Source organism: Anabas testudineus, chromosome 24, assembly GCF_900324465.2.
Source record: "Anabas testudineus chromosome 24, fAnaTes1.2, whole genome shotgun sequence".
Classification (NCBI taxonomy): domain Eukaryota; kingdom Metazoa; phylum Chordata; class Actinopteri; order Anabantiformes; family Anabantidae; genus Anabas; species Anabas testudineus.
Window position 1 is genome coordinate 7,791,665 of NC_046632.1, and position 13,513 is coordinate 7,805,177.

The 13,513-nt window shown below is 43.6% G+C and overlaps 1 protein-coding gene across 1 annotated transcript; it reads left to right on the forward strand.

Annotated features, from left to right (window-relative positions):
- Positions 1–341: 341 nt before the first annotated feature.
- Positions 342–12,843, forward strand: coq8aa (coenzyme Q8A, genome duplicate a). The gene is made up of 17 exons (XM_026341315.1): positions 342–573; positions 3,729–3,828; positions 4,141–4,214; positions 4,329–4,576; positions 4,677–4,872; positions 4,951–5,017; positions 6,526–6,600; positions 7,191–7,319; positions 8,329–8,414; positions 8,529–8,669; positions 8,989–9,070; positions 9,224–9,317; positions 9,490–9,631; positions 9,963–10,070; positions 10,175–10,240; positions 10,634–10,720; positions 10,855–12,843. The coding sequence occupies exons 2-17, from the start codon at positions 3,735–3,737 to the stop codon at positions 11,149–11,151; spliced, it is 1,986 nt and encodes a 661-aa protein (XP_026197100.1). The 5' UTR covers positions 342–573; positions 3,729–3,734; the 3' UTR covers positions 11,152–12,843.
- Positions 12,844–13,513: the final 670 nt, after the last annotated feature.

Consider the following 13,513-nt stretch of genomic DNA (forward strand, 5'->3'; position numbering starts at 1 on the left):
AAATACTGAGTAAACATGGTAGGCGACCACAAACGTGTCTGCAAAAAGCATTACGCACGCCCAATGGCGCCCCTAAGGTGGGGCCGTGGTCACACCTGAACGATGACGTTCCCACCCTAAGACTTTCACTGCATGTGCAGCTGTGAGCTGCACTTTCAGGAGGGTGATGATGCGCGTGTTGTTGTTGTTGTTGTCGTTGTTGTCCCCAACACGGACGCTCAGAGTTTGCGTCTGTTGCGCAACAGTGGGGGTGTGGGTTGCGTCAATGCGCGGCTCTGGCTGCTGCGCGGAGTTGGTAAATAAGGTTTGACCTCATGGTGGAAAGAGAGAGAGAGAGAGAGAGACAAACTGGATTAAACGCTGCCAGAAGCAGCAGCAGCAGCAGGAGCAGGAGCAGGAGGACCAACCAATACACACACACACACACACACACACACAACCTGCAAGTCCTGCTGCTCGCAAACCGTGTCACCAGGAGGACGGTCCTCTCCAAGCGTTTTGCAGCACAGTAACTAAATAAATAACGCGTTTGGTTCGAGGTGACGACGCAGACGCCCCGCACGACAGCTGCTGGTGAGTATCTGAAGTGATAGCACAGATTACCTTGCATTAGCTAACAGCTATGTCCGGAACAGTGGCCTTTCTTTTGGGGGGGGGGTTAGGCCCCTGGTCTGATCCCGATCACAGCTGCTTCGACCTCGAACTGGTCCCGACATGCGCGCTCCTCTTCTGCAGCAGCAGCAGCAGCGTGCTGACGCTGTTTTCCAAACTCCACTGACTAAAGCAACTGTGATTTATTCAAGAAGCAGGACACGTTTTTATCACGCCTGATGCATAGAAACACAGAAACATATATACGTGCGTGTATATATATATATATTTATATATGCAACAGCCGTGATGTAAACAAGTACACGTAAACAACGCAGGGGCGCGTTTGTTGTTGCAGCCTCATGGCTTCGCGCAGATGAGGAAGTTGATCATCGCTGCTCTGAAATGGGCCACGTTTGCACGTTTGAAGGATTTCTGGGTTTTTAAGTGTTTAAAAAAAGCGACATGCAGCTGTGTAACAACACTGAAGGTTTGTTAAAGGCTGTTAAAGGGTTTAAATGTGAGCTATTGTCTGTGGACTACGTCATGTCCTGCTGCAGCAACGCTTGGATCTGAAAACAAACAGTGGGGGTGAAAGAAAAGTCGCGTTAATCTTAGTTTTCTCATTGAATCTCGGTTCAAATCGGTCTGATTACATTAGTTTCAAGTTCTACTAATGTGGTACTAACATGAGGCAATGTTAGTGTACTTTTAAACACTATAACTGCACAATCCTTGAAGGGATTATGTTCCACTTGTACCTGCTGATGACACAGTTAACTACATGTGGCCCATTCACTGTGAGCTACATTATTATGAACCAGTAACCATGTGCATGTGTGTGTCTGCCCTACCTGTATGTCAGTGCACCTCCTCAGCTTTCCCATGTGTGAGTGGTATTAAACTTCCCCCTGCCTTCCCTGTATTAAAAGATTGACAGGAGTTTTTCAACAAGACGCAAAGTGATTTATTTTTCTTTACTAAAGCATCACTGCAGTAACTATAAATGAATTGATCTGTTACAGTATCATAACGGATCAGACACCCACGTCCCTGCCTTCCATCTTACTGCAGTCATTGTGATTGTACAAGGATTTGTCAGGTTACTGAAGTGAAACACGCACTCTGCTCCTGTTTGGTGGTCCCTGCAGGAAACATGCAGCTGCTCACGTTTCCCTTCTCGGTGGCTTGACGCTCCACAGCAACGAGGGAAACATTTCCCACTTTCACCTCAAGTTCGGCTATTGAGGGCAGTGACGGGAGGCTGAGTAATGCATGAGGTGTACCGAACAGGGTTCAGATATAGACTCCCACTCAGGCTGTGCCGCCTGGCTATTTTCATAGCAGTGAGTCAACAGTTTATGTGGAGACGGCGATAGAGCCGAGACAACAGCTGTGGCTTAGGAGTGTTAATGTGTGTTCGCCATACAATACCATGCGTAATCACAGTCTGTATGCTTACACTAATACCTTGTGGTGTCCTCTTGGCTACTGGTCATCAAAAGTGACCTTTTAGTTTTCCTCTTCTCCTTTGTAGGTCCATTAGTTAGGTCTTCACGTGTATTCTCTTTAAAACTCTCTTCTGTTTTTTATTCTAAGAAAAATCATACAGAAAATGGAAGAAGCTTGTCTGTGCCTTGACATGCCACACACCCACACTGACAAATGAGAAGTTGCTACATCAATTAAGTTTGGCAATAAACAGCAGATTCTCCCCATTGATCTCAGATTTAGCAAGTGAAATTTGTGCATGTACATGTTGAAGCTTTGGACAGTGTTTAGACATTTCACTTTGATGCATTTTTCGCGTCTGTGCAACATATTACACTGGAAGTTTTTATTTATTTGTGCAGATCTAAATTCCTAGCTTAGCAGAAAGTATCGCAGCATCTCCGGGTTTGGGTAAAACGACGACTCGGCAAAATAAAATGTGTTTTCATATGTGTGTAAAACCAAATGTAGCTACATGATTTGAATTATATTAGTTTTTGATAATTATCCAAGGTTGCACTGACACAGTCATATTATTTAGTAATAATATGCTCATCCTAAGGCCACAAAAACAACTCTTTTTAACAGGACATGCTGTTGGTGTGCTGTGTGCCCACGCTTGGTCTACAGTCCACGTTCTTAAAACAAAGAGCTGGCCTGAAGGAGGACAGTTGACCCACTTACTGACTCACTGGGTGTATGTGCACTGCAGTGCACACACACACACACACACACACACTCACGTATTGCTTTGACTCTTCTAGCAAGAGCTTTTTCCATTGGCACCTGTCCCAGCAGAGCTGTGTTGAAGCATGTTGTCACACCCACAAAACAGCACCTGTAGCAGAGTAATAAACACACTCAGTAACGTTACAGTGTGCCGCACAGAGGAATGCTGTTTTCAGATAAGAGTTGGAGACATGAATTTGTTACTTAAATGGACCTTGAGTTACGTGCACAAGCAATGTCACGTCACAGTTTAAGCTTTATGTTTGATATTTGTCGTAACTGTCAAGGAAATAAAAAAAAAAAGAAAAAAAGAGATGATTTGAAACGAGGTGTAGTATTTTAGTGTTTAACGGTCTCACAGTTCCCAAGAGAAACGGAGAGAAGAGGAGGCTTTGTGAAGTGTGAAGTTTGAATGCAAACCAAGCACGTGCACTCACATTTGGTCGTGCACAGAAATAGTTTGAAGAGGCGACAGCCAGCAGCTCCCGAACCTCCATCTTAGTTTCCAGTGACATTTTCAGATCCAATTCCTGGACTGCATACACATATCTTCACAGCTTCCATGCATGCTTAGTATTTTTCCTTCCTTTCATGTGTGTGTGTAAGTGTGCGTTAACACGGGGAATGGAGGTCATGAGTATTTTTAGACTAAAATTTCAAGTAATCTCAAGATGTGACAGCTGCTTATTACCTTTTTGGCAGCAGAAAGCATGACGACCACAGGTTTTACGTCACTTTCCATTTAGTTTCCCGTCTTTCTTTGGTCGTCCCAGACAGACTCATGTCAAATGTTGAGGAATCTGATGTCATGTGTATGTGTAGGAAGGAGTTGGAGCATATCTAACCTGAATATTTACTATAAAGTCCTCTGTGTTTCATCTTTTTATTTCTCTTTTTCTTCCCGTCTCCATCTCTAGTCCATCATGGCAGGTGATATGATGTTACTGATGCGAGGTTTGGCCAAGCTGAGCCAGGCCGTCGTAGAGACACAGACCAATGCACTGCGCAATGGAACAGGTAAGTTGATTGTACCCTGCACAAAAAAATATTAAGTAATATATGTGTGTTGACGCTACCTTTAACTGCCTCCTCAGCATTCACATTCATCTGCATTAAAACCTTTGGCTCACTTGCTCACACAGAAACACTGTATTGGTGAAAAAAGTAGCCCCTTCTTTAAAAGGCCTTTGCAAAACTGGTGGATGCTCTGCTAGTTTTATTTTATATATATATTTTTTTCAAGTTATATTTTTTTCTAACGTGCAGTCCATCAAACAAATACAATACTTATACCACGTATAAATGGCTTCTTTGGTGTTTGTAACCCAGGGGCACCAGGAGTTGGCGCTGCAGTCCAGTCAGCTGCAGAGCAAAGCCTCTCCGCTGCCATGACGAAGTTTCAGGTGTGTAACTGTTCTTAGTATTGATGGAGAACTGAGAATTGCATTTACTGACGGGAGACTCCTGTATGTTTTTCTTTTGTAAAAGCGTATCTACATGCATATCTGTCTGTGCAGGAGCTGTCTGGTCAGCAGCAGAGCTCTTCGTCCGAGTCGGAATTTGACTTCTCCGGGGATGACAGTGCGTTCAAAGCTTCAGAGTTCAGGGAGGAAGGTGTGGACGTCGGAGGGGATCACCCAGGAAGTAGTGCTGGTGCAGCAGCAGGGGCGAACCATGTCAGCGGGAAGCAGTCTTTGTTTGAGGGATACAAAGATCCCAGCAAACAGTTTAGTGGGCACACCAGATCTTACCACCAAGATGCCAGGTAGAAACAGTCTCCTATTCACATGCAGCTTACACTAAACAGCAGGCTTTTGCTGCTCTTTGGAAGATTAAAGTAATCTCTCCCGCTTTGTGTGTGGCAGACATTTCATCAGACACTATCATCGCTACAACCACAGTCTGACCAGACATATGTGGGGACAGCTGTACTGTCAACATCCAGTCACTCAGCTCAGGAGCTACCATCAGGACCCGTCCACCGTCGGGGGGCTGACGGCCGAAGACATCGAGAAAGCAAGACAGAGCAAGGGGGATGAGATCAAACCACACAAACAGATGGTAACTGCTCAGTCCTCATTCCTCTACCTTTCTACACACACTTTGCCAGGTTAATGTAAAGGTCTCTGTCTTCGTCAGCTGAGTGAGAGAGCCAGGGAGAGGAAGGTGCCAGTGACTCGGCTCGGCAGACTGGCCAACTTCGGAGGTACAGTACATCTCATCTGTGTCTGAATCTTATATACTAGAACTCCTTAGCCCACCTGTAATCTGTCACGCTCTGGTAAAAGCTGGGGTCACCTGGTTCCTGTGAGTCCATGACTTTTTTTTAAGAGAAAATACGCAGTTGGAGGGGGGAGAAGAGGAACGCACAACACACGGGAATCTAACTAATGAATGTCAAGTGTCTTTCTGGAGCTGCCGTTAAGTTAACACTCCAAGAAATTAGGTCGAGCGTCCCAAGGGCATATTAATGAGCCTGTGTGTTTCCAAATGAAATCACGTCTCTGCAGTCAGCTGCAGCTTTACTCAGCGAGACGCTTACGAACTGAGGCCGAGGGAGAGTTCAGCATGAGTGTGCATTAAGGCTTGTTGTTCTCTTAGTTAATCTTCTGCTTGAACCCGTTGCCTGTTAGTGGGAACACATATAAACCTGGACATTACAGCCAGGTATGTTTTAAACGGCAGCTCGTAGCTTTATTTTACACAGATGTCGGGTGAGATTAGCAGGTGGCACAAATGTAAATAAAGAAGCCAGAACAATCATTGCGAAAACATGCCACTCATAGAGGCCAACATTCAGTGTGTTTACATGCGCTGAAGTTATCTGGTTACTCAGAAAATTCGGGTGACGCAGGTAATCGAGGAATGTGTTTACATGTCCTCAAGTAACCTGCTTATTCTAAATCTTTGTATGTATGCAGCAGATGAGCAGTCAGATCCGTCCACAACCCCGAACTTGCCGTATGTAAACTTTCCAAAGAGCTGATTCAAAATGTGTTTATTCTCATACACAACAGAAAACAACAGCATTCTGCAACAGGATTTGAAGTTTCCCTAATGCCTCAGTCAAATTGCAGAAAGGCGGCTTACACGGTAGAGGTGACTGTAAGCTGGTCACTAAAGTACATGTAAACAGTCAATGAGACACAAAGGGCAGAGCTGGGTTTATTCAGCATGTTGACAGTGGCGACATTTAGGTGTTGAAAATAGAAGGGGAGGTGGAGGAACATGAACTTGGTCTGTCCTTCCCCTTTTTTTTTTTTTTTTTTTGTTGACAACACCACACAAATTAAAGGGAGCAATTCACGAGGTGAAGCCCTCGTTTTTCCAGTTTAGTCCATCTACCAGTGCATCTCAGATCTGTCCCCTCAGAGACTGCTGACTAACTGATTATGTCATCCAGAGTTATGTAACATGGAGGCTGGACATGGAGAGACTCTCTAACAAACAGTCTTCAACTTGTGCAGTCATGCTTTTTTTTTTTTTTTCTTTTCTTTTCTTAGTTTTCTGCCAAAAGCCTCAAACCTTTCAGAGCCGTTGTGTATTTCAGCAGTAAGGCTGCTGCCTGTCGATGCACGAGGGCAATTTTACATCTCTCTCTTTAACTAAAACTGAGTTTATGTGACAAAATCATTAGTTTTGTACTGAGCACATAATAAACCGGCCCACTCTGACTGTGCCCCTGTTCTGACTGGTTCTGTGTGTTTCCACCAGGTCTGGCTGTGGGTTTGGGTATTGGAGCCCTGGCAGAAGTTGCAAAGAAGACCATCAGACACAACGGTGCAGAAGGTAAGAAACACAAACACAAACACGCACACAATATCACACAGTAGGGGAGATCGAACAGCAACACTGTGAAACATGATTTGTTTTCAGTACCCGTCCGTCATGCGTATCTTTTCCATGCAGCAGACAAAAACAAAACATCGGTACAGGATACAAAACAAACATATCGCTTCCCCCAACTAATTTACTCTGCTTGATCGTCCTGTTCTGTACTGTGAGCCAGCTAATCCTGAAATAGCGTATGGCTGTGGCATTTGTGCATCTGTTTCTGGGTGTCTTAATGTGTGTATTAATCCTAGCAGGAACAGTGTGTGTGTGTGTGTGTGTGTGTGTGTGTGTGTGTGTGTGTGTGGTAAATCACTGTTAAAGCCTTTAAAGGCAGCGTCAGATTCGACCAAAACACCTTACCCGATGCCCTACTGACACATATAAACATCGCACATGCACGTACTGCAGTATATACATGGAACGGTGTGGCTACGCCTGTGGAGACTGAGAAATAATAATGTTAGTTAAGTTGAGAATCTGGTATAGATGCAGTCTTTGCATGTTCACTTTGTCTTCTGAGTAAAATACTGTTTCGTCACACGCAGGTGATAATAAAAAGGCGGTTTTAGACTCCAGCCCCTTCCTGTCTGAGGCCAATGCTGAGCGCATCGTCAGAACCCTCTGCAAAGTAAGAGGAGCTGCATTAAAACTGGGGCAGATGCTGAGCATTCAAGGTGAGCAGCGATTGAGTTGGAGGGGGATAAAAACGACAGAAGATAAAAGAAAAATGATTTATTTGTGCACTGAGATGGTCTTGGCTGTTTATTTGCTTGCACACTTCCCCACTGCAGCACGAATAAAGGTTTATCTTCTTTTCCTCTGTATAATTTCATCAGAGTATTGTCGTGTTACCACACACAGATAGAAACACAGAGGTATCAGAAGCTAAGAATAGGTTGCAGTATGATTTTTATCCTTGTTTATCTTGCTGCACACACCACAGATTACAGAACAAAGTTACAGACTGTATGGCCAGCAGCAGCAAACATCCTGGCACAGAGTTAGTGCAGCGGGCTCGGGTAACCGCAGTAAACACATCATTAATTTTGTTTATGACTTTTGTGACTGCTGCCTGACCTTGGGTGATGACCTTTGTCCCTTGGCAAAAATGTTAGTGCAAACTTTACACAGCCAGTGCAGTGTAGTAAATGTAACAAAGCACAAAAACGGTAGTAGGAATGAGAAGGACACTAGCAGCCCAGGGTTTGCTAATCAGGTTTCAGCACAGAGGGCTGACCTTGTGCTTGTGTGCGGTTATTTGCAGAACTGGCAGAGCGTCGCTCTTATCTCTGAAGTGGTGACAAATTGATTCCTAAATTATAGACAAAAAGGTCACAGTAATCTTCTGTAATTGGACACACATACACACAAACCTCACCGCTCTTCCTGCAGACTTAAAACTATTGAATTTGACAACTAAGTGTAGTCTCACTGACTGAGAACATCTAACAGATAAAAAAAAAATAAAAAATCACTCCAGTGGTCTTTGCCAACTGCTGACATTTATCTGTCAAGGGCAGGAATCCAGTTTGTGGCTGGATCATTGTGCATCCAACCACTGTAGCCTTTAGCACCAGTCCAAAATAGTGTCGCCATGACACATTTGAAAACTATTAAAAACCTAATTATAAAGTTTGTTATACTCATTTCTCATATTTCCCTATTCGTGTTTGTGTGTTTCAGATGATGCATTCATCAACCCTCAGCTTGCCAAAATCTTTGAGCGGGTCAGACAAAGTGCAGACTTCATGCCAATCAAACAAATGACGGTAAGGGCCTTTTCTTCCTTTTACATGATCTGTCTGTTGCACATTTGTGACAGCAGCCTATTAAGTTGAAAATAACAGGCTTCAGAAAGCTCATCTGTTTGCGTCTGTCTGTAGAAAGCATTAAACAGTGACTTAGGTCCCAACTGGAGAGACAAGCTGGAATCGTTTGAGGAGCGTCCGTTTGCTGCGGCATCCATCGGCCAAGTTCACCTGGCGAGGATGAAGGACGGCCGGGAGGTGGCCATGAAAATACAGGTAGGCTGCGGTCATGTGTGTAGTCAGTAACGTAAACACTTCGTCACTTTGTATTTGTTTGTCATCTCTGTTTATAGGTTAAATATTATTGCATTTAACAACTAATTACACAATCTAATAGCTGTTGTAATAATTGTAGGTGAATCTTAATCTTAACCTTAGTCTTAGTGAAAGCTGTAATTACATTATACAATAAAGATGATTACTATCTACTATTACTGTATTTTAAAGATTGTTAATAGAAACTCAATAGTAATGATGACACTGATGGTTTTTACTTCCCTTAATTTACAATGCACTTTATTGTTTCCATCACTAGTATCCCGGTGTGGCTCAGAGTATCAACAGTGACGTCAACAACCTGATGACAGTGCTCAATATGAGCAATGCCCTGCCTGAAGGTACACACCCAAAGAGGCTTACTCCTCTACATTCACAGACACCTACACATGCACTTCTGCTCTCTCCTTTTACCTCGGCCCGTCTATTACTCCTCTCTATAGAATCGTGTGCTCCTGTAACAGCTCGTCTTTTGTTTCTTTTTGTCTCTGAAGGTCTGTTTCCAGAGCATCTGATCGATGTCATGAGAAAAGAGCTGGCGCTGGAGTGCGACTATATTAGAGAAGCCCAGTGTGCGAAGAAATTCAGGTATCATCTGGCAAATGTTTGAGTGTGAGAATGTGTGAGCCAAGTCCAAGTGTCACAAACCTTTGTACTTTCCATTTCTGTGATGGCATTCTGTTACCTGTGACCCTGTGTTTGCTGCATACTCAAACATTGTACTGTATGTGCAGAACTGAACTATTCATGTCTTATTCAGGGAGCTTTTGAAGGACCATCCTTTCTTCTATGTGCCAGAGGTGATAGATGAACTGAGCAGCAGCCATGTCCTGACCACTGAGCTCGTTCCTGGATTTCCCCTGGATAAGGCTGAGGGCCTCTCACAGGAGCTGAAGAATGAGGTGCAGCTAATAAATAAGGCAAAATAGAGGGACCTGTAGATATTTAGTTAACTAAAGGTGGAGGAACTTGCGTGTGAAGCTGCATGCTTGTGAGAGAGAGAAAGGTTGAGAATTAGTTTGTTTCTGAACAAAAAATAGATGGATGGGTCTCTAGTGGCAGGAAAGAGAACTGCCTTTGCCCCTTTTTGCCTTTTGTTTCCTGCTTTCCACAGTGTTTACATTTCTCTCTTTCTTCGTAGACACACAGCCATGCCTTAAGAATTATTAAAAATTGAATAGATGTAGCTCAGTTTACCACAGCAGAGCTCATGTATGTTTGTTTCTGTCTCAGATCTGCCAGAACATCTTGATGTTGTGTCTCAGAGAGCTCTTTGAGTTCAGATACATGCAGACCGACCCAAACTGGTCCAACTTCTTTTATGACCCTCAGACGCACAGGGTGAGTCTCTCTACAAGATAAATGTCCCAAAATAGCTTCACCGCGCCTACGATAGGCCGTTACAGTGAGATATGTGAGATGATATTTGGTTTGTCTCTCTCTAGGTGGCGCTGTTGGACTTCGGCGCTACAAGAGGATTTGATCAGAGTTTCACAGACGTCTACATAGAGGTAAGACCAGGCAGCTTCATTATAGTCAGTACTATTCAAACAAGATGGATTTTGGTGTAAATGGTCAACTTAATGACTGTGCAGGCGTTCATTACAAATTACAAAGCAACACACTGCATTTAGATATTTTTATTGTCCCCAGCTGTCAAGACACACACGCTCGTTTGCTTTCATTTGTAAATGAATGTACTGTAGATCAGTTGCAGTGAATTGTCAGCTCTGAAAAACCTACTTACGTATGTCAGATCACAATAGACACAGTGGAAAGTACAAATTCCTCATTATGCCTACAAGCTCAGTTATGGACAATTAAACTGTGGATGTCAGTGTCTGAGAAAATGAGAGAGATCGTAGCGAGGTTCGTGACGTTTGTGACCCTGTTGGTGGTTGTAGATAATCCGTTCGGCTGCCGAGGGCAACAGAGAGGGAGTTTTGAAGAAATCTATTGAAATGAAGTTCCTCACTGGATATGAGTCTAAGGTAACTACCCATGTAGCTCTCTTTCTTCTTGTTTCATATTAGAAACCATGCTGTGTTTATTTCAGTAAACATTCACATTCACACACTAGTTAGTATAAAGGTTTTACTTAAGTTCTGTGTTTTTACCTCACCAGGCTATGGTGAACGCCCATGTGGATGCAGTGATGATCCTTGGTGAGGCCTTTGCCTCCAAGGAGGTCTTTGACTTTGGCTCCCAGTCCACCACGGAGAGAATCCACAACCTTATCCCCGTGATGCTCAAACATCGGCTCACCCCACCTCCCGAGGAGACGTACTCGCTGCACCGCAAGATGGGCGGCTCGTTCCTCATCTGCTCCCGGCTGAACGCAAAGCTACAGTGTACAGAGATGTTCCATGCAGCTTACGAGAAATACTGGGAGGGCCGCACACCACCCTCTCACACAGCCTAAACCAGTCTCGAGTGCCAGGTGTTTTGACGGACAGATCCTGGGGCCAATGGCAAAATGGCCATCAACGGTGGGGACAGGGTGTGGAGATGCAGAACTACTGAGCGGAGGCCATGTTACCTGCATTTCACTGGCAACTGGGCGCTCAGCTTTCCCATTCTGGAAAACCCGTTATAAAGAGGTTTTGAAACGCACTCATTCGTATTTAGAACTACCTTCTTTTTTTTTAAAAAAGTTCAAAAGGGAGCAGCAACATGCAAACTGAAGTGCTTTAAGGCCAAACTCTTACCTGTACCTGGTAAGATAGGACAGACTGAATAGAGGCAGAGGAAGGAGAGAGAGGGAACCTAGGTAAGGTGTAACATGAATGTAACAAGGTTGGCATTTTCTCAGATCCTTTAACATTGTTTTTTTTTGTTTTGTTTTGTTTTGTTTTGTTTTGTATTGCTGTGCTTTGTTGAATCTTTGGAAAATCATACCAGCTGTCCAATCTGCCAGAAAGGTTATTAGTGGTAGGACTGCACTTTTAATGTAAACCTATGGTCAGGAAAACATGCGTTGATGCAGTGAATGGGAGGTATAGGTCAGTGACGGCCAGGATCAGCTTGTGTGGGTGAGAAATGTTTGTATGTCTGCTTATTTTTCCAAGGATATTGGATTAGATTATCTGGACAGTAGTCCAGTTTTTGATGAGAACAAAATAGAGTTCAGGTTAAGATGCTGCCAAGTGAGGATGTTCAGGTAAATATAGCCAGTGGGATTTGTAAATGCTGCAATTTGCTGACTTTAAAGTTCTATGTAGTTTATTTCGTACATGATAAACTGTGTATCATACGTAGCCATCCCGATTTACAGTACTGAATCATGCAGATGATCCAACATCAGCTGCTGTCTTCTTAGGGAAACAATTCTTTGGCGGTATCACTGTTTCAAACTCTTACACACTGTGTCTTGGGATGAAAGTCAGCAGAGCTCCTGGGATGTTTGTCCTTTTTTGTGCTGTCCGGGACGTCTCCAGTGATTAACGTCCACGTGCGTCTGATTTATCATTGAATTCCAGGTGATTACTAACAGAAAATGTTAGTGTTGTGACTCAGACTGTCTCACTTCTTGCGTTACCAAAGCATGATTCTTTTTTTTTATTCATTTCTTAGTAGGAGATTGAGGGTGGGGGGGGGGGGGAATTAGAAATTTCAAATCCTATGGATCCGTGTTGCTCTCTCTAAGAAGATAACGACTGACAGAAAGACTGAGCACCGCTCATATCAACGCTGGGCCTGCGCTCACTCATGAATGTTAATGAACTACCGGGATGGAAGAAGCTCATATCGCACAAGCTCAGCTCTTGGGCTCACCTTGCTTCCACAAGCCAGTAATCTCTCCACGCCTTCTCCGGTGTGAAATCCTCCATCACCTGGCTGACGCGAGACTGTGAACGTTCTTTCTACTCTGCTGTGCGAACACAGTTCTGTTATGGTCTCTGGTGTGAAGCTGAAAAATGAAAATAAAACAAATTAAAATTAAAAAAACAAAAAAAAAAAACAGGTGCCTGTAGGATCCATTGAGGATTGTTTTTAGCTAGAAATCTTTATATTTCATATCAAAACTCAGACTGAGAACATTTTCTAATCAAACCGCATTATTAAACAAAGGTTGTGATACATATTGTATTAAATGAGTAAAAATTTGATCTACTTTTCGTCTGGCTCTGCGTCTGTGTGTTGTCATTTTAGGATAGGATCTTCACATAAGCATCAAAGTGTGTGAGTGCTGTTTAACATATTTCCGTGTATGTACAATTCCCCCTCTCAAGAATAATTTGTGGAAAACATATTTGTTCAAAATCAAAAGATGAACATGAAACTATAGTGCAGAACTTCAGGTTTATTCACACCCTCATTTTATTCACATACTTGCAGGTTAAGAGGTTGTAATACGTGTTTAAAGGAGAAGAAGCAAAACACAGTCCAGGCTTACAGAGGTTGTCTTCCTTATTTAGTAATGTCTTGGCCAGCTGTGAAGGAACTGGCACAGAGCCTGGGAAAGGAGCACGCAAATATATACACGTATACATGGTAGACCTCTGGGCAAGTGAATCATGCCACTACTGGTGCACAGAGGAAATCCAGTGGGCAAGGCCGAGTGTGTGTGTGGACACACACGTACACATGCTAGGAGACTTTTGTCTTTGCTTGGAAAACACTGTATCCAGTAATGCGCCCGTGCACTATTAAAGTAAAGCATTGAACTCACAGCTTGTTGTAATTCACGTCAGTGTGCAGCATGCGGCGCTGTTGTGTTTACAACCGGCTGCTCACAGCTCTGAAGAGCTTCAGCAGTTTCCGAAATACTGACGTCTCAATTA

Coding starts and splice junctions, on each gene's coding strand:
- coq8aa (XM_026341315.1), top strand. CDS start 3,735: ATGGCAGGTGATATGATGTTACTGATGCGAGGTTTGGCCAAGCTGAGC. Junction 4,873..4,950: donor TCAAACCACACAAACAGATG/GTAACTGCTCAG, acceptor TGTCTTCGTCAG/CTGAGTGAGAGAGCCAGGGA. Junction 9,071..9,223: donor GAGCAATGCCCTGCCTGAAG/GTACACACCCAA, acceptor TTGTCTCTGAAG/GTCTGTTTCCAGAGCATCTG.